General features: G+C 44.0%; 1 protein-coding gene across 1 annotated transcript in view; it reads left to right on the plus strand.

Moving 5' to 3' along the window:
- The window catches only part of LOC137370042 (zinc finger homeobox protein 4-like), a 340,565-nt gene that overhangs the window by 309,273 nt on the left and 8,485 nt on the right, over nt 1-22,807 (plus strand). The window contains exons 9-10 of the mRNA XM_068032076.1: nt 11,078-11,198; nt 13,249-18,720. Coding sequence (XP_067888177.1) covers nt 11,078-11,198; nt 13,249-18,720 — 5,593 coding nt within the window. The remainder of the gene's footprint in view (nt 1-11,077; nt 11,199-13,248; nt 18,721-22,807) is intronic.

Consider the following 22,807-nt stretch of genomic DNA (forward strand, 5'->3'; position numbering starts at 1 on the left):
GGATAAGGATTGCTAATACTAATAGATGGGAACTCTTGGAAGAATACATATAGGCATGGTATTATAAATTGTAGCTTTTTTTGTCAATTCTGAGGATATCCAACATCACTTCATATTAATTGGATTTAGCATAATTCCAAATATTTAATGTTTATAAAAGAAAATGTTAATTTCATGTCATCTTTTTCAATAGGTTTCAATTACATCTTTGCTCACTATGAACAATGCATATATAGCATTTAATAAGATCTCATAAGAGGCAACTTGTAAAGTGGAAGCTGGATGCACTGTTTCTCATAACATAGTTTGTCTCAAATATTTTCCAATAATGCTTCTAAACCTTTTCTCACATATGATGTCGCTTTCCAATGAAGATGCCTTCACATTCTAAATTTTGTGCTAAAATCGCAATTAAAACTAAAACCAGGAATAGTCTGTGAGTAGTAGATTGTGTGATTCAGATGTTTGTTCACTGAGAGGGTAAGCGTACATCTGACAGTGGATGTGTGCCTGAAAGTGCAGCGCTTCCGAACAGCATTTGGATTTCTGCTTATTTTTTGTGTAGCCTTTTAGCACTGTTACAGTCCAGGTGAGGAACGGGTCTCAGGTTTTCTTGAGTTGAAACAAGAAAGCTGTAAGTTTATTACTCCTAACACTCTAAACCGGTTAAAATTACTAAAATATGCTACGCATTCAAGCACACAACCACATGAGAGTCACACACACACATGAATAGATTACAGAAGGGAAACATATTTGGTGGCTGGAGTAGAGTCCAGAATAAATGGAATTTAAATACAGTATATCAGTCCCAGAGTCCTCAGTTGAAATTGTAGTCCTAAAGTCCTCGCTGGGCCACGTGCATGGTTGCGGGTTTGCTTCTCAGGGCCCCGGAAGACAGAAAAGGTGGTTCAATTCTTGTCCCCTGGTTGTTGGCTGTGGTGGTTTTTAGGCTTGAGGCTTTAACAGTTGCAGCCGGGTCTTCTCTAGATCTTTATTGGAGAGAGAGAGAGAGAGCTGTTCCGTGGATGGTGTGATGAAAATCTCACATGCCAAATGGAAAATATTAATTTGCTCATATGGAACTTTTCCTGAGACTTTTTACTGAGACTGTTACAAATAAAAAAAGGAACAGAGCAGCCAAGATGGCCACACACAATTTCCACATGAAAAGCCAAAGGATCAATTGGGAGACAACGTGACTGATACAACCTAGCCAGAGCAATGGGGTGCTGTCTGATTAAATCACCTAAAATGGCTTTGTCAACATGATCGTCAAAAGCCATCAACACCCATTGGCTTTGAAAGAGCCAAACCGCACCCCCCCCCCCCCACCACCCCACCAAGTTTGTCTGAACAGCCTTGAATTTCAAACATCATTCCAGAAGATGCTGATTCCAAAACCAAAGAGGTGGTCACATCACATTAATGCTTGTGTAACTCTGGGAGTTTATGAATTGTACCTCAGAAAGAGACTGTAACTGTAAGCCAGCAAAAGAGCTGCAATCTCTCTCTGTCTCCCTCTCTCCAGTAAAGTTCCAGCGAAGCCTCAGCTGCAAACCTACAGCCCAGCACAGTCAACAACTAGGGGACATGGATAAAGCCCTTCTGTAATCTATTTCTATGTGTGTGTGCCTCTCGTGAGTGTGGATATATCGCGTATTTTAGTAATTTTTAACCGGTTTAGAGTGATAAGGTTAATAAACTTACATCTTTCATGTTTAAACTCAAGAAAACCTGTCTGATTGGTTCACTTCCAATTATATTCGAGGAACAGGAGCAAGTGCTCACTGAGGTGGTAAGCTAAATCACTGTGTTAAAAGAATAAACCCTGTTGCAGTCAAACCAGAGAAGGGACAAAAGGGGAGCCTGAGACCCTTTCCTCACAGGTCGTAACAATGGCTATTCAGTTACTACTCTCTGCTTTCTGTCTGACAAAGCTTACAGTCTCTCCAGAGTTGCACAAGCAGTCACATGACATTACCAAACTTCTCTGTGTTATTAATGAGGTCCTTCTGGAATCTTTTGAGATTCAAGGCTCTACCCTTCAAGCTGTCCTGTCACACTTGGTGGGGGTTGGCTCTTTCAAAGTCAATGGGTGTTGATGGCCCCTGATAACTGTGTTGATGAGGCCATTTCAGGTAATTTAATCAGAGAGCACCCCATTATTCTGGCTAGGTTGAGTCAGTCGTATAGTCTGTAGTCTAATTCTTTGGTGTTTCAAATGTAAATTGCAGTGACCATCTTGGGTGCCAGTTTACTTTTTTAAAAAGTTATTTGTAAGAATTTCCAGCAAAAGTCTCAGGCAAAGTTCCAACCAATGAAATTTATATTTCCCATTTGGCATGTCGGGTTTTCATGACAGTACACATATTGCACATTCCATGGCAGAATTAGCAATCTAATTAAAGTGCTGCATTGGCTGCCTGTGATGTGTTAAAAGATCATTATTACAGATGCATTATGATTGCCTGTGTTTCATTCCCACTGATTAAATCAAGTTCAGAGAAGAATGATAAGAATAACTGTGGCTCTTATAAAGAGAAAATCACAAAACTAAAATTGTTTTCATTGGATAAAAAGTAAAGGGAATGCATGATCCAGCTCCTTAAAATGCCAAGTCGCATAGATAATGTTAATTTAAGATCAGTGCTTGGACTGTAACTTGGATTGAATATGCTAATCTAGAGGCTGAGAGTTCAATATAATGAGCCTCAAGCAAGACTAGAGATTAGAAAAAAATACCAAATACTGGAAATCTGAGATAATAACAGAAAATGCTGCAAACATTCAGCAGGATAGGCAGTACCTATGGAGAACCAGAGGGCTGAATTTTAAGCGGACCCATGGGACAATGAGCAGTGGGGTGCGGTGGCATAAAATTGGGATGGGACATGTCAGACAGGCAAACATGGACGGCAAAGTTCCAACGGCCAGGTAATTAAGGTAGTTAAGAGGCCAATTGAAAGCGATTTTATGGTCAGGATTGAATTTTATAAATTGCACACGGGTTTCACAGGGCTTCAAAAGCTCACCTGCTGCAAGGAGGTGACGTGGAGGTGGGTGAGCATGGCTGTCTGCTATGGGGAGGCCATCAGAAGTGCAACCATCGACTGCTAGGCAGGTTGGGGAAGGTTTACATCAGGCATTGCGTGAGGAATCAGGGCAAGGGTATCTGAGCTGTGGGAGGGCCATTGCAAGGGGGGCGATGGAGAACTGCCACCTCGGCAAAGCTGAAAAGTGGGGGGTCTGGCAAGCAGGGGGAGCCGCTGGCAGTGAAGGACTAGCATTTAGGGAGAGACCACTTCTCATGGGCCTCATTCATCTAGACTTAGGGAACCCCATTGAAGAGGAGGCGCAGGAGAGAAGGCCAGGCACTGCAGCTGTAGCGCAACAACCTGTGAGCTCACAGGAAGGTCAGCAGTGGCTCCAGATGATGAAGAAGGTCGCAGAGGAAAAAGAGAAGGGGCTCCCTCACACAGGAGGTACCCTCCAGAGATGGTCTACAGGTCAAGGCTCAACTACTTACAGATGTCTGAGAGACAATGCCAATGAAGACTCCGCCTCTCTAGGCAGGTCATCACTGACCTCTGTGCTATAATGCAGCATGAGCTGTGCCCCAGGGAACCTGGTGGAAATGCAATACTAGTGGCACTGAAGGTCACCTTGGCATTTAATTTCTTCACCTGTTGATCATTCCAGGAATTCACTGGGGACATGTGTGGGATTTCACAGTCAGTGACCCAGCGGTGCATCAAGGAGGTCACCAACGCTTTTTTCAGCAGGGCTGGTGATTATGTGCGTTCCTGCATGGATTTGAACTCTCAGGCTGAAAGGGCCATAGGGTTCGGGGCCCTTGCTGGATCCCCCAGGTGCAGGATGCCATCAACTATATGCATGTGGCCATCAAGGCTCCTGAACAGCCAAAGCCTTAAACAGGAAGGACTTCCACTCCCTCAACATACAACTGGTCTGTGACCACCATAAAAGGATCCTGCAGCTCTGTGCACACTTGCTGGAAAGTTGCCATGATGGCAGTCCCAGGTGCCAGAACATTTCCAGCCTCCCTTCCACCGAGGGATGGATCCATGGAGACAAGAGGTACCCACTGAGGACATGGCTACTGATGCCTGTGAGGAACCCTCACATAGATGCAGAGAAGAGGTACAACGCCTGCCAGAGGACAATGCGAGCAACCATAGAGCAAGCCATTGGTTTGCTCAAGTTGAGATTCAGGTGCCTAGATCAGTCCATTGGAACCCCTTAGTATGCCCCGGTGAGGGTTTCATGTACCATGGTGGTCTGCTGTGCATTGCACAACCTGGTGCTGCAAAAGGTGGAGCCGATGAGCAACGAGGACAGCAAAGAGAATACTGCCTCCTTGGACGATGAGGATGCGGAGGGGGAGGATGGGCATAGCCAGGCCAGATGAACCACCCCAGGGACAATAGGAGAGTGGCCATGCGATACGTGCAAGGGAGGCTTGTGATGCTCTTATACATTTGTGTTACCTTTGATCCTTATTGCCAACTGTACCTTCACCAATAAAGACTTACCTTTATGCAGCACTGTTGTCGCATTCCTTGCTTCAGGAGGCATTTGCTCATTGAACATTGGAGGGAGGTCAATTCTGCTTTAAAGAAATCATTAATTCACATTTACAACTGTCCTCAGAGGACTATCCTCTGTATGTAAAGGACACAATCATTCGTGATAACCCCGTGATTCTATGTGCTCTTCTTTATTCTCTTGCGTGAACTCTTATGAGGTGCTCCCCCTGCGCTGTCAGCTGAAGTGAAGGCAGGAAAGTGACCTTGCTGCCCCTTGGGTAGGGATGACCTTGGCGGTCGTTCTCTGGATGCCTGTGACCTGAAGGGCCTGGCATGCTGAAGGCCTGCTACACAGAAGCAGTACCACCCTCTGTTGGCGGGGATGATGGAGGATCTGGCAACACTGGCAGAGGGGCAGAAGAGCAGCTGCCCACACCAAGAGCACCTTGAGAGGAGCTCCCAGCAGTGCTAGGCAGCCTCTCCTCCTCCCTAGAAAGGCAAACCTGCCTCCCTGCTAACCTGAGAGTGTAGAGGACCTGCTGGTCACTCCAGGTCTCCTGTCCCCCTCTCCCCTTGCCACTGGTGCCGTGCACGATAGTCAAAACGAGGGTATGGAGGTCTGCACAAACGTCCTGCAGACACCAAATGTTCTGCTGGATGTTTCTCTCCATCAGAGCCGCCAATCTCTCACCAGAGCATGGCTACCCAACCCGAACCCGACGGGGCCCAACGACATGTGTCGGGTTCGGGTCAGGTCGCTCTTCTGGGTCGGGCAGGGAAAAAAACCAAAGGACTTGGGCCCAGGTCAGGTTCGGGTTAGATGTGGTCAGGTCGGGCCCGGGTCGGGTTTCAATTGTATACCCACGCAGGCCTTTACTCATAATGGAGGATGCCACTCATGCAACAGTCAGAGAAAATGCCAAGCTCAAGGCCTGAATGGACTTCTCCATCGTCCACGCTTGGGCAAGCATTTCCTCTGGCATCTCTGATAGATGTTGCCGGCCCTCTCGCTGTAGCTGCGGCATTTCCTGTGATGCTGCTGACACCAGAGGCACATCATGAGCCTGGGGCTCAGCATGGGCCTGGCCTCCCACAGTCCTCTGACCGTTGGAGAGCTTGGCTGTCACAGCCTCTGTCAGCTGCTCGGGCACGTCAGTGATGTGTTCACCAGGTTGTGTGCCCAGATCTAACCGCGAGTGCAAACCCACCGAGGTGCGAGTATCTGCGCTGGTGGACAGTGCAGGTGTATGACATGATGATGGACCCTCTGAGGGTCCTTCCTGCCACTGGGAGGTGGCAGGCTCCCCACAGTCTCGGAGGCTGTTTAAGAAGGCACTGCTTGACCTGTATGAGAGAACAGAGACATGTAAGGGTCAAGGGTCTCCCCTCCCAACATAGCGCACACCCCTACACTGGAGACCCGTGTGGGCACCGGATGCCTGATGAGCAGTATGGCTCTATCACTGTAGATGCAGCCTTGTGCCCCATTGTGACCTTACTCTCTGTCTTGGGAAGGTGCCCCTGCCTTTCCGTCTGTGACGCTCCGGCCGCCCTGAGGTCCAGCCAATTCCATGGTCTCCTCCTCCATCGGAGTTAGAACATAGAGAATCGGCAGCCCACTGCCAGTCTTGAATTGCTCTGTCCGATTGTATTCAATCTCCTCCTGCAGACAGAGGGAAGGAAGCTATGGGTCACCAGTGACAACAATCCCAAAACACAGGCTGGTTGTATACCAGCTGCCACTGATGGGGGCACACAGTTGCCTCCTGCATGTGGCCCATTTCCAGGGACCTTGCGAGGTTCTGCTATGACAAAGGGCCTCCTGTCTGGGCCACTACTCCATGCTGCAGTCAGTTTGCGCTTGAGATGGCTTGGCCATGTGAGCCGCATGGAAGATGGCAGGATCCCCAAGGACGCGTTTACAGAGAGCTCATCACTGGTATCAGACCCACCTACCGTCCATGTCTCCGCTTTAAAGACGTCTGCAAACGAGACATGAAGTCCTGCGACATTGGCCACAAGTCGTGGGAGTCAGTTGCCAGTGATCGCCAGAGCTGGCGGACAGCTGTAAAGGTGGGGCTAAAGAGTGGCAAGTCGAAGAGACTTAGCAGTTGGAAGGAAAAGAGACAGAAGCGCAAGAAGAGAGCCAACTGTGTAACAGCCCCGACAACCAATTTTATCTGCAGCGCCTGTGGAAGAGTCTGTCACTGTAGAATTGGCCTTTATAGCCACTCCAGGCGCTGCTCCACAAACCACTGACCACCTCCAGGCGCTTACCCATTGTCTCTTGAGACAAGGAGGTCAAAGAAGAAGACTCCATGCTGCAGTCTGTTTGCATGCAACCCCTGACCTTTTGCCCATTGCTGGGTGGTTAATCCCTCTCCTTCCAATGCACCCTCCTGCTTCGCCAGATGGAAGGCCCAAGAGATGAAGGCTTTAAGAGGGACTCACTTTCGCTGCCTGGATGAGGTTATTGAGCTGCATGTGGTACTGGAACCATGTTCTTGGCATGACCCTATGACTGCTGACATCCTCAGCTATCTACAGCCAGGCTGGTTTAGTTAGGCTGCCTCCTCCCATCCCTCACGAACAGAATGTGCCTCCTCTCCCTGGCAGCCTCTAGAATCATCTGGAGGGAGGCATCAGGGAAGCATGGGGCCACCTGAAGTCTACTCTCAGCCATCTCTAAATCTCCTCCATGACCTGCTCTTCTCCCAGGACTACAGACAGCAGAGATCACTGTAGGGCTGGCAGCCCTTTAAAAATGGCACCAGCACCTGACAAGGCATCAGCTGACGCTACACTCCCCACCTCCGGACCCGACTCCAACCACATAATTGGTCGGGTCTCACACCTCATTGAGCTTAATTGTCTGGCCACTGCTGGATTGCATACAGCCAGCCACACCTGCCCCCGACATGCCTCGCAGCCATTTCCGGTCCCGGCTATGGGACCAGCGTCTTCCCAATAAAATCTGCTCGAGAGTTTCAGGTCGATGATTTTTCATCAGAACATAGAAGACATTTTTTCGCTGCAGTGAAATTGATATATGGAATAGAATCTCACAAAAGTAATCAATGTTGTCAATTTCTTCATACCTAGGAAAACATAGATTAATTAATGACAGCTAACATCGATTTGTTGATGGAAAATTGTGGGCTTAATTTTCCCAGCCGTATGATGACGGGCCGGGAGGTGGGAAGGCTGATAATATGGGGGGGAGAAGGTGTCTGGAGGGGATGTTACCAGCAGCGGGAACCTCAGCAGCACAGCTGTCACCATGCAGCCAATTAAGCCACTTAAGTGCCCAATTAAAGGTTACTTCCTGCCCCTGCCAGCATTTTGCTTGCAACGGAGGGCCCGCTGCCACATGGGGAGATTGCCAGGTAAATTCTGGCAGCTTCCCAGCTGGTTCCCGGGGGGGAGGGCTAGGGGGCTTCCTTAATGGCAACTCCATGGCCCACAGAGGGCCCTCTGGGGAGCAATGGTCATCCCTGCAGCTAAGGCACACCACTGTAATTTGACCACCGCCACCCCCCTCCCCAACTGCCTGATCGCTGGGGCCTGCCTGCTTGGCCCCGGCTTGCTGAAAGAAACTTACCTCCTCTTTGAGGGTGCCTTGACACGGAGGCACCCTCTTCCTCACTCTGCAGCCTCAGCAGTGGCTACCACTAGCATAAGAACATAAGAAATAAGAGCAGGAGTAGGCCATTCGGCCCCTCAAGCCTGCTCTGCCATTCAGTAAGATCATGGTTGATCTGATTGTGGTCTTAATTTCACTTTCCTGCCTGCTCTACATAACCCTTGACTCCCTTGTAGATCAAAAATTTATCTAACTCAGACTTAAGTATAGCAGTGGTGTTGGCAAGCTGCTGGCACTCTGATTGGGCTAGCAGCTCTAGGAGGCGGGCCACTGTCCTCAATTGGATGGCGATCCCGTGGCAGCCTGTTAATTGGCCGATACCTAAAAAATGCTACCAATGGGGCTCGTCGCCTGCCAGGACTACTCAACTTCTGACAAAATTCAACCCTGTGTCGAAAAAATTGATAAAGTTCTTCAATAAAGTAACGGAGAGGATTGATAAAGGTAGTGCAGTTCATGTGTATATGGACTTTCAAAGGTGCTTGATAAAATGCCATTTTAATAATCTCGTTAGCAAAATTGAATCCCATGGATTAAAGGGACAGTGGCAGCATGGATAAGTGACAGAAAGTGGACAGTGGTGATGAACAGTTGTTTGTCAGACTGGAGCATGCCTGTAAGGAATTACAGCCAAGTTTCAGGCCACAGCTGACTGCTACTGTCCCTGTGCATGTGCAAGCTGTATGCGGCATGGTAGCCAAAGGTGTTCTGACAGAAAATGCTACAGCTCAGCATCTGCCCTCCTGCTGACCTAGACTCTCATGGGGCAGGTTCCCATGGTCATTCCAATGTAGGTTTTCCAGGGTTCACAGAAATGATTGGTCGCTATTTGGCAAGTACATCCACACAGGCAACTTTGGCTCTTGATTTAGTGTTACGACAGACGTGGGAGGAGTGCACTGTCTTTCTCTAGTTCTACTTCTCCGCAGGTCACAACATATATTTAAATGTTATTTTTATTTTTATTTTTATTTCAGAATAAAATCCACCAACCAGGTTTCTTTAATAAACAGCAAAATTGTCAATTGATTATAAAACAAGACGTATTCAGTAAAGATGTAAAGCATTAAAAGTTCCCCTCTAACTTAGTCCAACACACACACACGCACGCCAGTTAAAGAAAAAATAAAGAAGTTTTCTCTGCAGAGATCTTTTTACAAAAAAGACAAAAAACTTTGGCCAAATACTTGTTAATTCTTGAAGGAAAAGGATAAGATATGGAATATTATCTGTTGTCCCATTTCTGGCATCCCAAATACACGTAGACAGCTGTCACTAGGATCTTTTTGGAGCAGTTCTCCTCAAGCGACGTCGAGGATTAGTCTAGCAGGCTTTCCAGGAGAAATGCAGCATTGGGAGTTTCAGTTATCACACACTAGATTCTCAGGGTTTCTCAGAGAGGTGGAGAAAGGATGAGCTGGTGTCTTCTCTCTTCGTAGGCTGACCACCCCCACCCCTCACTGACTCAAAACAAGCCAAAATGAAACCAACTCTTGACCACTATAAATCTTGACATGTCACTTCTCCGTAAACAACTCCCATAGTCAGAAGGCACCTGCTGTTTACATAGCAGAAGACATGTGACTTCCAGTAAGTTTTTTTTTGTTTTTAGAGATACAGCACTGAAACAGGCCCTTCGGCCCACCGAGTCTGTGCCGACCATCAACCACCCATTTATACTAATCCTACACTAATCCCATATTCCTACCACATCCCCACCCGTCCCCATATTTCCCTACCACCTACCTATACTAGGGGCAATTTATAATGGCCAATTTACCTACCAACCTGCAAGTCTTTTGGCTTGTGGGAGGAAACCGGAGCACCCGGAGGAAACCCACGCAGACACAGGGAGAACTTGCAAACTCCACACAGGCAGTACCCAGAATTGAACCCGGGTCGCTGGAGCTGTGAGGCTGCAGTGCTAACCACTGCGCCACTCCCTAAGTCCTTCCAGTGACCTTTTCAAGAAAAAAACAAAGTCTAGCATTTATGGAATCACTTCAGTTCTCCAAAGGAATCTATTTCCGCAATTTTAAAACACGAGTCCTCACAGAAGTTATAAAATAGAAGTACTCTCATAACACTAGTATGACTTCTTTTATGTAGTAACAGGTCAAGCATGCCATGCTGTAATTGGGTGGTTTTGAAAAACTTTACTGCATATCCATAAGTCAGACATTCACATTTTGAACGGCATTGGGGGTCTTCTGACACAATATCCTTTGGAAAGAGGAGCTCCAGCTAGAAAAACCTCCACCAAAGGAAACCATGTTAGCTCTCTGAACAGATGCAGCATGCTGGATGTGAGCGGAAGAACATGCATCACCTCTTGGTCAGACTGGCATGCCTGATACCACTTCACAGATATGACTCTCCCTCTTAGCACATCAACTCAGAGAATCCATATTGACAATCCTTCTAGTACCAATAAACAGAGCTATTTCAGACCAGAACCACCTATCCACACCACCACTACCCCACCCCTTTCATGGTTTCTGGAAAATATGATGATTGCCAACATAGGCATTAATTGAGTCCAATTAAATCCTGCTCCATTTCCTGACTTGGCTACCACCTACCTTGAAGTGCAAATATTTTTGTTTGACTATATTAAATGAAATTCAGCACATAGAAAATGTTTTGGTTATTGGGTTAACTAAAGATAGGGCAAATAGAAATTCCTCCACGTGCTTCATGAATCCCATTGGCAAGATTCCCTCTCACCATGATTTTGCTTTCAATAAATTAAATGCCATGAATGATTTCCAGCAAAAGGTGTCACCTAAGCCAAGTACATATTGTTTTAATAAATATACTAGTTGTTTGTATGTAATATTCATACTGGTGTATTACATAGTGTCTTCGTGTGTTTCTTTTAAAGGTGTCTCTTCCAGATGGAATGAACCCCACCAGCATATTGCCCTCAACTGGTTCTGATAAAATGCAATGTTTCCTTAGCAATACTGCAACAGCTACTACAGAAGAGTCATGTAAATCATCCGGTAAGCCTTCAGTGAAATGATAGTTGACTTTCTAAATATTCTATGGTCTGTATGAGAATTGTTTAACAATTAACCCAGATGGCAAAATTGAGATTTGGATGCTAAACATCATTTGCTCCAACTGCCATTTGCTCCAAATGTGCTTTAACAACATGTTTACACTGCGAAGAGTTGGGCTTTGCTGCAGGAGGGGGATGCACTTTCTTGACATTAGCTGCAAGTAACATTCGCACCACTCAAGTGCCAGGCAATGACCATCTCCAACAAGAGAGAATCTAACCATCTCCCCTTGACATTCAACTGCATTACCATCGCTGAATCCCCCACTATCAACATCCTAGGGGCTACCATTGACCAGAAACTGAACTGGAGTAGCCATATAAATACCATGGCTACAAGAGCAGGTCAGAGGCTACGAATCCTGTGGCGAGTAACTCACCTCCTGACTCCCCAAAGCCTGTCCACCATCTACAAGGCACAAGTCAGGAGTGTGATGGAATACTCTCCACTTGCCTGGATGGCTGCAGCTCCAACAACACTCAAGAAGCTCGACACCGTCCAGGACAAAGCAGCCCACTTGATTGACACCCCATCTACAAACATTCACTCCCTTCACCACCGACGCACAGTGGCAGCAGTGTGTACCATCTACAAGATGCACTGCCGCAATGCACCAAGGCTCCTTAGACAGCACCTTCCAAACCCGTGACCTCTACCAACTAGAAGGACAAGGGCAGCGAATGCATGGGAACACCACCACCTACAAGTTCCCCTCCAAGTCACACACCATCCTGACTTGGAACTATATCACCGTTCTGTCACTGTCACTGGGTCAAAATCCTGGAAATCCCTTCCTAACAGCACTGTGGGTATACCTACCCCACATGGACTGCAGCGGTTCAAGAAGGCAGCTCACCACCACCTTCTCAAGGGCAATTAGGGATGGGCAATAAATGCTGGCCTGACCAGCGATGCCCACATCCCATGAATGAATTTTTAAAAAAGTAATTTGGAAATGTACTTATCAGAGTTGCTGAATTGGTATGTCAGGATACTGAAAGGATTTTACATAAATGTTCTTGGATTATCATAGGCAGGTTTCTCAATCTGTCTGAGTCAGCTGACACACTAGTTGAGGGAGGGTGGAGGAGGAGTTCTCTTTGTATAAAATCAAAAATATGCGTAGTTTTATGAAACCCCTTTCTGAGTAATTCATTGGATATGAAACGTTTTGGGACATCTTTGATGATGTAGTAATGTATTTACTATATCAATTTGGCTGTTACCTTTGAGCCAGAATGTCATGGGTTCAAACTACACTTCAGGGCTTGAGTATCATAATCTAGACTGAAAAGTCCGTGCAGTACTGAGAGAGTGCTGCATTTGTAGGAGGTGTTGCCGTTCAGATGAGACTTTAAACTGAGACCTTGGTAGACACGAAAAGTCCCAGTATAGATATTCCATCCCAGGAGTGGAGTTATAATTTGGGGCAAGACCTGGATTCTCCAAGTTTCCATCTCATTAACACTGGGCTACAAATTCTTATCTTCGGAGGAGGATCTGACACTTCTATTCACCCGCTATGTCCCAGCAACAGTTTTGGGACATGTTTGGCAACATTCTCAAGCCACTCGAGTAATCCACCCTACATTGGCCTTGAAGTAAAAGGTCTGCCAGGATCAAAAATGTTTGGAATTTGTCCCCTTCGATCTGAGCAGTCTCTCTTGCTTCTTTCAGATTGAGTTTATAACCTGTAAATTGGCCAAAGTCCATGATGGCTTGAAGGCGAAAGGTAGTGAACTTCTACTGTTAGGCACCTATAGCAGCATGTTATCAGAATACAATAATATTTTGTTCTTGTCTCTTTCCCCACTGAGCATACCAGAGAGCATTCATCCTTATGGCTGTTCTAACTGTCTCTGTATAAAAAAGTGAAAGATAGCGATATGACAGCTGTCTCTAGACTTCATGTAGGGAATTTAGGAGTGTAGTGGTATTTTAGAATTACAGCATATGCTCCTTTCATCTTATGCCAATTTTTATTAAACAGGTCAATATTCGTCAGAGGGAAAGTTTAATACTGTCTCAGACAACTCAAAGTCCGGAATTGAGTCAAAAAATGAGGAGCAGAAGATTTCAAAGGAATCTTCAGATCCTGCAAATTGGAAGAAGGATGGAAGTCAATGTTTTAAGGTTTCAGACTCTCTGCAAGATCAAATAAATGAGTTCCAGAAACGGCAACAGTTGCCTGTATCTGATCGGCATGTGTACAAGTATCGCTGTAGCCAGTGTAGTCTGGCTTTCAAGACCATGCAGAAACTTCAGATTCATTCGCAGTATCATGCTATCCGGGCTGCCACAATGTGTAGCCTTTGTCAGCGCAGCTTCCGCACATTTCTGGCTTTAAAGAGACATTTAGAAACCAGTCATCCTGAATTAAGTGAGGTTGAGATACAACAGATTTGTGGGAGCTATCATGTGAATGGAGAGTTCTGGTCAGAAAGTGAAGTTATCAGTCAAGAAGATAATATTCTGATACAAGAAATAGATAAAGAAGAAGAAATGGATCAGGATGGTAAAGTCAGTCCAACTGGAAGTGACAGCAGCTCTATTCTAGATGATTTAAGTTCAGAACCAAAACGAACACTGCCTTTCCGGAAAGGTCCAAATTTTACTATGGAAAAGTTTTTAGATCCTTCTCGACCATACAAATGCACAGTGTGCAAAGAATCTTTCACTCAGAAGAACATTCTCTTGGTTCACTATAATTCAGTATCTCACTTACACAAGCTAAAGAAAGTTCTACAAGAGGCTTCAAGTCCAGTTCCTCAAGAATCCAACAGCAGCATAGATAACAAGCCCTACAAGTGCAACACGTGTAATGTTGCTTATAGCCAGAGCTCTACACTGGAAATACATATGAGATCTGTGCTCCATCAGACAAAAGCAAGGGCAGCCAAACTGGAAGCAGGGAGTTGTAGCACTGCAGGTGGAAACAATGGTGTGGGCAGCAGTGGTAGTCTGCTTGCTACTGGTCAAATGGCTACAGATTCTCTTGGGATGGCATCAGTTACTAACAAAGCCATTAATGCAGATGCCAAAGAAGCAAACAAAAGACAGTTTACTGAAACAATTTCTCCTCATTCTGTCCATCATCAACCCCAATCACCAGCCCAGGCCCAGGCCCAAGCTCAAGCTCAAGCTCAAGTCCAGGCCCAGGCCCAGGCCCAGGCCCAAGCCCAAGCCCAGGCCCAGGCCCAGGCCCAAGCCCAAGCCCAGGCACAAATGCATCTGCAACATGAACTACAGCAACAAGCTGCTTTCTTTCAACCTCAGTTTCTAAATCCAGCATTGTTACCACACTTCCCTATGACAGCTGAAGCTTTGCTGCAGTTACAACAGCCACAGTTTCTCTTTCCGTTTTATCTGCCAGGCACTGAATTTAATCTAAATACAGAGCTAGGTTTGCATGGTTCAGGGACCTTTGGAATGTCTGCAATGACAGGATCTCTGCTAGAAGATCTAAAGCAGCAAGTTCAAGGGCAACAGCTACTGCAAATTCAGCAGCAATACGGGCAACAACATCAAGGTTTACAGTCTCAGCAACTGTCGCAAAAGCAACAGCAACAAGCAGTTAAACCATCAAAGCAGGAACAGAATGTTCAAAATTCCATAGAGACCCAGTTGTTAAAAGACACTTATTCCCATAAAGAAACTGAGGAACTAATGGAGATAGTGGAAAATAAGACACAGCACGAGTTTTTAAGTGAATCCGAAGCTTTAAAAGAGAATAAAGAGATCAAAAAGCAGAAATCAATGGAAACTGTGCTTCCACCTCCTCGTATTCCATCTGGTGCAAGAGGAAACGCAGCAAAAGCTTTATTGGAAAACTTTGGCTTTGAGTTAGTTATCCAGTTTAATGAAAACAAGCAGAAAGTTCAGAAGAGAAGCAAGAATGGTGAAAATGAGAAAACTGACAAGTTAGAATGTGAAGCATGTGGCAAGCTATTTTCAAACATTCTTATTTTGAAGAGCCACCAAGAGCATATTCATTATCAGTTTTTCCCCTTTGGAGAGCTGGAAATATTTGCATGTCACTATAGGGAAGCATATGATAAATTGTATCCTGTAACACCATCCTCACCAGAGTCACCTGCACCTACACCGCTGCCTCCTCCCCCTCCTCCTCCTCCACCACCTCCCCCTCCGCCACCACCTCCCTCAACAGGGAATAGCAAACTTCAAGGATCAGCCCCATCACCATTGCCACCACCACCACCACCACCTCCTCCTCCTCCTCCGCCACCTCCACCTCCTCCACCTTCTTCACAATCCCAGGTTCAGATGCCTGTATCCCTGGATCTGCCTCTCTTCCCCCCAGTTATGATGCAGCATTCTTCTTTGCCACCCCAGCTCACTTTGCAACTTCCTACTATGGATTCTTTATCTGCAGACCTCACCCAGCTCTGTCAACAACAGTTAGCTTTAGATCCCAATTTTCTGAAGCATCACCAATTCAAACGTCCACGTACAAGAATCACAGATGATCAACTAAAAATCTTGCGGACTTATTTTGACATCAATAACTCACCAACTGAAGAACAAATTCAAGAAATGTCAGAAAAATCGGGACTTCCGCAGAAAGTTATTAAGCATTGGTTTCGTAATACCCTTTTTAAAGAAAGGCAAAGAAATAAGGATTCACCATACAATTTCAATAATCCACCTATTACCACATTGGAAGAATCCAGAAATGATACTTGTTTTAGTACAGGGGAATATTACAGGACAGATGGCACTATAAATAAGCGGTCATCTAGAACTCGATTCACAGACTACCAGTTGAGGGTTCTTCAGGACTTTTTTGATACTAATGCTTATCCAAAAGATGATGAAATAGAACAATTATCCACAGTTCTGAACCTACCTACCCGAGTAATTGTTGTGTGGTTCCAAAATGCACGTCAAAAAGCTCGAAAGAGTTTTGAGAATCAAGCTGATACTAAAGACAGTGAAAGAAGAGAACTAACCAATGAGCGTTATGTACGAACCAGTAACTTACAATATCAGTGTAAAAAATGCAATGTAGTGTTTCCACGAATTTTTGATCTAATTACACATCAAAAGAAACAATGTTATAAAGATGAAGATGATGATGGTCAGGATGATAGTCAAACAGAAGATTCAATGGATGCCACAGACCAAATGATGTCAAATCACCCTGATAATTCTGGCCCAACAGACTCATCAAAGCCTACATTAGGAACAGTGACAGGGTCCGGTTTTAGATCTGGTTCTAGTTCTGGTTCCAGCACTCCTCTGATGCCTTCACCCAAACTGGAAATGGATAAAAGTTCACCTAAGTCTAACTTACCAGTAGAAAAACCAAAGCAAATTGAGGCTGCTCAATCCTCTCAAATGGCCAAACTGACATCTTCACCTCCATCAGAGCCACAGACATCAGAGCCACAGACATCAGCGCCTCAGTCACAGCAGCAAAAGCAGTCGCAACAACAAATAATGCGACCTCATTCACAGCCTCAAAATACAACAGTTTCATCCAGCCCTCTGTCTGTAACGGTCACTTCTTTACAGAACAGTCTACCTCCTCAGATGTTACAGTACCAGTGTGACCAGTGTAAATATGCCTTTCCAACCTTGGAACTTTGGCAGGAGCACCAGCACATTCATTTTTTGGCAGCCCAAAATCAATTCCTCCATTCACAAATCTTGGATAGGTCTTTAGATATTCCTTATATGATTTTTGACCCGAATAACCCACTTATGGCAGGACAGTTGCTTCCTGGGCCTCTTACACAGATATCCTCCCAGACTAGTTCATCGGTTCCACCCCCCTCTAATACAGCTTCTGGAACAGTTAAGCGTAAATTGGAAGAAAAAGAAGAAAACAATCAAAATGATAAAGAAGGTGCAAATAGTAGCGATGAGCCACATCGTGATAAAAGGCTTAGAACTACAATTACTCCAGAGCAGCTGGAGGTACTATATGAAAAATACTTGTTGGATTCTAATCCTACTCGAAAAATGTTGGATCACATTTCAAATGAGGTAGGCCTGAAGAAACGTGTGGTTCAGGTCTGGTTTCAGAACACTCGAGCTCGTGAAAGAAAGGGGCAGTTTCGTGCCCTTGGTCCAAGTCAGTCTCATAGAAGATGCCCTTTTTGTCGAGCACTCTTTAAAGCTAAAACGGCACTTGAAACACACATTCGTTCTCGACATTGGCATGAAGCAAAACAAGCAGGCTACAGCCTCCCACCAAGCCCCATTATGCCACAAGATGATGATGGTGAAAGTCCACAAAAAGATAATTATTTTGAATTTCCAACATTACTTTTTTCCAAGATTGATGCATTAAGTGAAAATGAAGCACCATCTACAGTTTCAACACCAGTAAGTAAAACAGCAGAAATGTCACCAAAACATCTTCTGAGCCCTTCATTATTCAAATTAGAATGTAATGAAGACACAGGTAGTCCAAATATAGTCCCTGCTGCTGTCAGTTTTGATCAGAGTAAGACAGATTATGATGATACATCATCTATTAACACAGCTATAAGTGATGGAAGTACAGGAGATGAAGGAAACAATGAAACTGAAAATCATCTAGTTAGCACTTCAGAGAGTAAAGTTACTGAGTCTTCAGATGAGCTAAAAACATCAATAGCTAGTGATCAATTGTCAATGATGGTTACAACTACCACAGTTGATTATTATGATGAAAGACTTTCCATGAGCTTACCTAGCCCTTCTCTAAGCTTCATATCAAGGGATAATGATGTAGATGATAGTGTTGACCGAAGTGAGACATCGAGTTTAGCCGATCCCTGTTCTCCAAGTCCATTTGGGAGCTATAGTAATCTCAAATCATCAAGATCCAGTGAGAGACATGGTCATAAACGCTTCAGAACACAAATGAGTAATCTTCAATTAAAAGTCCTTAAGTCATGCTTCAATGACTACCGTACGCCGACAATGCAAGAGTGTGAACTTCTTGGCAATGAAATTAATTTACCTAAAAGAGTTGTCCAGGTCTGGTTTCAGAATGCTCGAGCAAAGGACAAAAAATTCAAGTTAAACATGGCAAAATCATTCATGATAAATGAAACTGGAACTGATGGACAAAGAACAGAATGCTCTTTGTGTGGTGTTATGTATACTGCACGTTTGTCTATCAGAGATCACATTTTTTCACAGCAGCATATCAACAAAGTGAAAGAAACGGTAGGATGCCAGCTAGACAAGGAGAAGGATTATCTTGCTCCTACGACTGTCCGACAGTTGATGGCTCAACAAGAGTTGGATCGTTTGAAGAAGGCCACAGATGCTTTGGGCATAACATCACAACAGCAAGTTCTGCATCAGCAAAGCATAATGGAAAATAATGCACTGCATGGCCTCAATGCTTCAACATCCTATTCGGGCCTCTCAGGCCTTTCTCCAGTTATTCTTCCTGGAGTAAATGGTCCTGCTTCACTGCCAAGTTTTCCACAAAACACAACTGGTAAGTTACTAGGATTCATATTTCTTTCTTTCAAAGCAGTAAGTTATTAAATATATAAATTTGCAGTTTTAAGGCCTTAAAATGTACTGTTCCAAACATCTGTCAACATTCGAAATTTTCCACACAGTGAGTCCCAATTTTGGCCTCATTATCACTTCCTAGATCCTGTATATCTCCTCAGAGAGATAGAGATAGGGTTAAGTAGAAGAAGTTGGAGTATGAGACACTGTGGATTGCTGCTATGTACTTCTAAATCAGTAGATAAAGAATGGTAGTCAAAAGGCTTAAACATAGTCATCTGTCCATCCTTTCATCCTGTGAAAGGTACATGAATATAAAGAGAGGGGAGGATAGGAACTGAAAGTAAAGACATGGCTTAGATAAGTTAGACAAGGAAAATCTGTTCCCATTAACTGATGGTACAAGGACTAGGAGACACAGATTGAAGGTTTTGGGCAAGAGGTGCAAGGGGAATATGAGGAAGAACCATTTACGCAGTGAGTGATAATGGCTTGGAACTCATTGCCAAGAGGGTGGTGGAAGCGGAGACAATCAATGATTTCAAAAGGAAAATGGATAGCCATTTGAAGGAAATAAACTTGCAGGGCTATGGGTATCGAGTGGAGAGTGGAACTGACTAGATTGCACCACGGAGAGCTGGCATGGACTCGATGAGCTGAATAGCCTCCTTCTATGCCATAAATGACTCTATGACTCTATGTATCATGTTCAATTTAACACCTTATGAACCTAATGCATTGCAATTCAGGCACTCTGAAAGATAACTGCCATTTTTGAGATGAGTACTCATCTTGTGAAGTGTCCATATTTTAAATTTAAGGTATATAATATTATACAGAATGAAAAGAAAATAGTTACTGTACAGCCCATTTGAAGGGAGGAAGTTAAAGCTTTTGTAAATGTAGATGAACAAATGTTAGCACCTATTTGAGAAGTGGAAGGAGATAGTTATTTATGTTGTTCAGACCAAAGAAATGCAGATGTAACAAAGAAAAAGAGTTGAAGAACAAGCTTAAATGTTTTTATGGTAGCAGATATGATATAATTTTTTGGAACTGAAGATATATGTAGTCAATAAATATACTTACATTATTTGGCTGCAACTGAAAGATGCACATGAATGAAGCTTAGAGAATTAAGTATATTTTCCAAAGAGAGATTTAATTAGATAAGTGTTTTTGGTAAGAGATGATAACACAGCCATCAATAGAGTGAATATAACAATGGCGAGTAAGAAGATAGAAGCCTTATGGGTAGAAATTAATAATGGTGAAGATAAGATAGTCAGGTATTAGCTCAAGATGAAAAGATAGAGGCCTATACTGGCAAGTAAGAAAAGCTACAGGAAATCATAATGCATAGTGATGGGAATTTTTTTCAGAGACAAAATGGACAGACCAGGAATTACCAAAGAAGATGGTAAAACTACTGGCTATTTCATAGAGACTATCAGGTACTGCTACTTAACACATCATGTAAAGCAGGTATTGAGTGTATGCTATATTAGATTTAATAATCCAGGTGACCTGGTTAACAACTCTGATGTATTGCTAAAAAAAGACATGCTGTCAAAGCTTTTCATCTTCCACTTATTAGGACAGATGCAAGAATGCCAAGTTTCAAAGGGAGCAACAATTTATACTCCACGAGAAAAGGGTGCTGATTGGTTGGTAAGTCGACTCTGATTGGTCGAAGTATTGCCATGGAGACTGCACCAGGGAACTATTGTCCCCCACGCTTTTGTTTAATTCAAAAAAGGCGCAACACCTGGACATGTTCCTTTTGCCCGCAGAGGTCAGATCCCTGCGCTTGAATATAAGTCGCTTCTAGCGAGCGTGAGTGAGCCACATTGCAAGCCCGACTGATAATCTTAAATTGGTTGTTAGTGTAATTTTTAACACATTCAGGATTGTTAAAGTAAGTGCTGTCCAATCACAAAATGACATCTGATGTTAGACATTGTGTTCTAAGTTTTGCACGGTCTAGTACGGTCGGTACGCTGCCTATTGCGAAAAGACGAAAGACGTGCTTTCGGACCTGAAAAGTGCCCAGTATACCTCAAGCCTCAAGTTACCTTGGAAGGCTAAGGTCTCTCAAAACTTTGAGCAACAGGTGAAGCTAACTGTTCCACACTGCTACTATGTAGTAGCACAATTGGTATTTTCCACTAACAGGATGCTGCCATCAAGCCAAAAAGGGATTCTGCCTACCACACAAAATGAGTAATGTGGTATATGAATTCCAGTGCTGGTACGATGCCAGGTACATAGGCCATAGGTCCCAATAACTGGCAGATTGTATCAAACAGCACGTCCCTTCAGCTGTTCACAGTAGGCAGAGTACTGACTGTACTCAACCAGCCCGTACTTGCAAAACTCAGAACACAATGTCTAACATTAGACGTGATTCCACGTTTGGACAGTGCTTACTGAACAATCCCAAGTGTGCTAAGAATTACACTAACAACCAATTTAAGATGATCAATCAGGCTAGCAATGTGGCTCACTTATACTTGCTAGAAGCTATATATATTCATATGCAGGGACCTGTCCTCTGCAGGCAAAAGGAACATGTCCAAGTGTTGTGCCTTTTTTGAATTAAACAAAAGCATGGGGGACAATAGTTCCCTGGTGCATTCTCCATGGCAACACTTCAACCAATCAGAGTCAACTTGCCAACCAATCACCACCCTTCTCTCATGCAATATAAATTGTTGTTCCCTTTGAAATTTGGCATTCTTAGCATGTCTCTTTTTTCACCAATATTCAAGTTCTGAACTATGATGTAGGTAAGGACCTGGGGTTCATAAAAATTGTATAGTTACCCTTGATAATGTAATAAAGGCTAAGTACAAAAATTAAAGTTTGAAGGTGTAAAATTTGAGAAAAACAACCTTTGAGCTTTCAGCAGTGTAATGAAGATTAAGTGGAGAACAGGTCTAGAAACCAAAACAACATAACAATTATTTTCTTCCTTTTCACCAGTTTTAACTCCTCCTTCATTAGCTGCTATCCTGGAGGGTTTGGGGTATGTTCCTGTGAGCACTGGGTCCCCAAGGTGCCTTGTCCATTCTTCATGTATGACACTGAATTTTGGCAGGTTACTGAAACATAGAAGGTATTAACGGAAAGTCTAATCCTTTCTTCACCCAATGTCTATATGGGCAGATACATTGTCAGCATGGGCAGTCAGATGCAATCTGGAGGGGAAGGCCTGGTGGACTTTCTCCTCCCTATCCAGGCCAATGACACACATACTGCCATCCCAGCAGAGATAAACTAGACAGTGGAATGAACCTGGAATCTCCCTGGTCTGCATGTCTTTACTGCACCCTGGTTAATCAGTTCAGCCGTCTGAAATATTTGGAAAAATATAAGGAAAGATGAAATGTAATGAGAACTGGGAGACATACAAAAGTTGATCAAAAAAAAACTGGAACAAATATGAAAAGATGTAAGAGGGTAATAGAAATGCAGATCATAGATTTTAAGATGAGGATACAACTTTTTTGTTTGCCAAACAAGTAGCAGATTGTACTCTAAAGACCTGTTAGGAAGCTTAAGCGATAGTATAAAATATTTAAGAGGATCAAGACCATATAATATGTTCAGATGAAGAAAGACCACCAGCTTTCTAAAATACCAATCCTATCATCTTCCCACACATCATCAAATTGTTTCCTAAATGAGTTCAGTGCCCTAGCTTCAGCTACCCTACCTGGCAAACCATTCCTGCTGATGATTATTGTTTGTATAAAGAAACATTTTCTGATGTCTGTTATAAATTCATAGCTGAGTTCAGTGCATTTTTACATCAGTCTTCACAGATGAAGATGGTGGAAAATTCGAGATGCAGCAAACATTTTTGTTCTTGAAACCATGAAATATGTAGAGGTCAGTAAAGCAACTGTTAGAACATTTCATGAAAGGTGGAGTGGTAGAGTGATCATCTGAATTGTGGGCTTTGAAGTATTTACACAATAGTGCAGCAGTAAGTGCTTTCAGAGTTTCTGGTTGGGAACTCTGCAAATTCTGACCTACAACATCATAAAGCAGTTCCCTAATGA

This window comes from Heterodontus francisci, chromosome 5 (assembly GCF_036365525.1).
Source record: "Heterodontus francisci isolate sHetFra1 chromosome 5, sHetFra1.hap1, whole genome shotgun sequence".
Classification (NCBI taxonomy): domain Eukaryota; kingdom Metazoa; phylum Chordata; class Chondrichthyes; order Heterodontiformes; family Heterodontidae; genus Heterodontus; species Heterodontus francisci.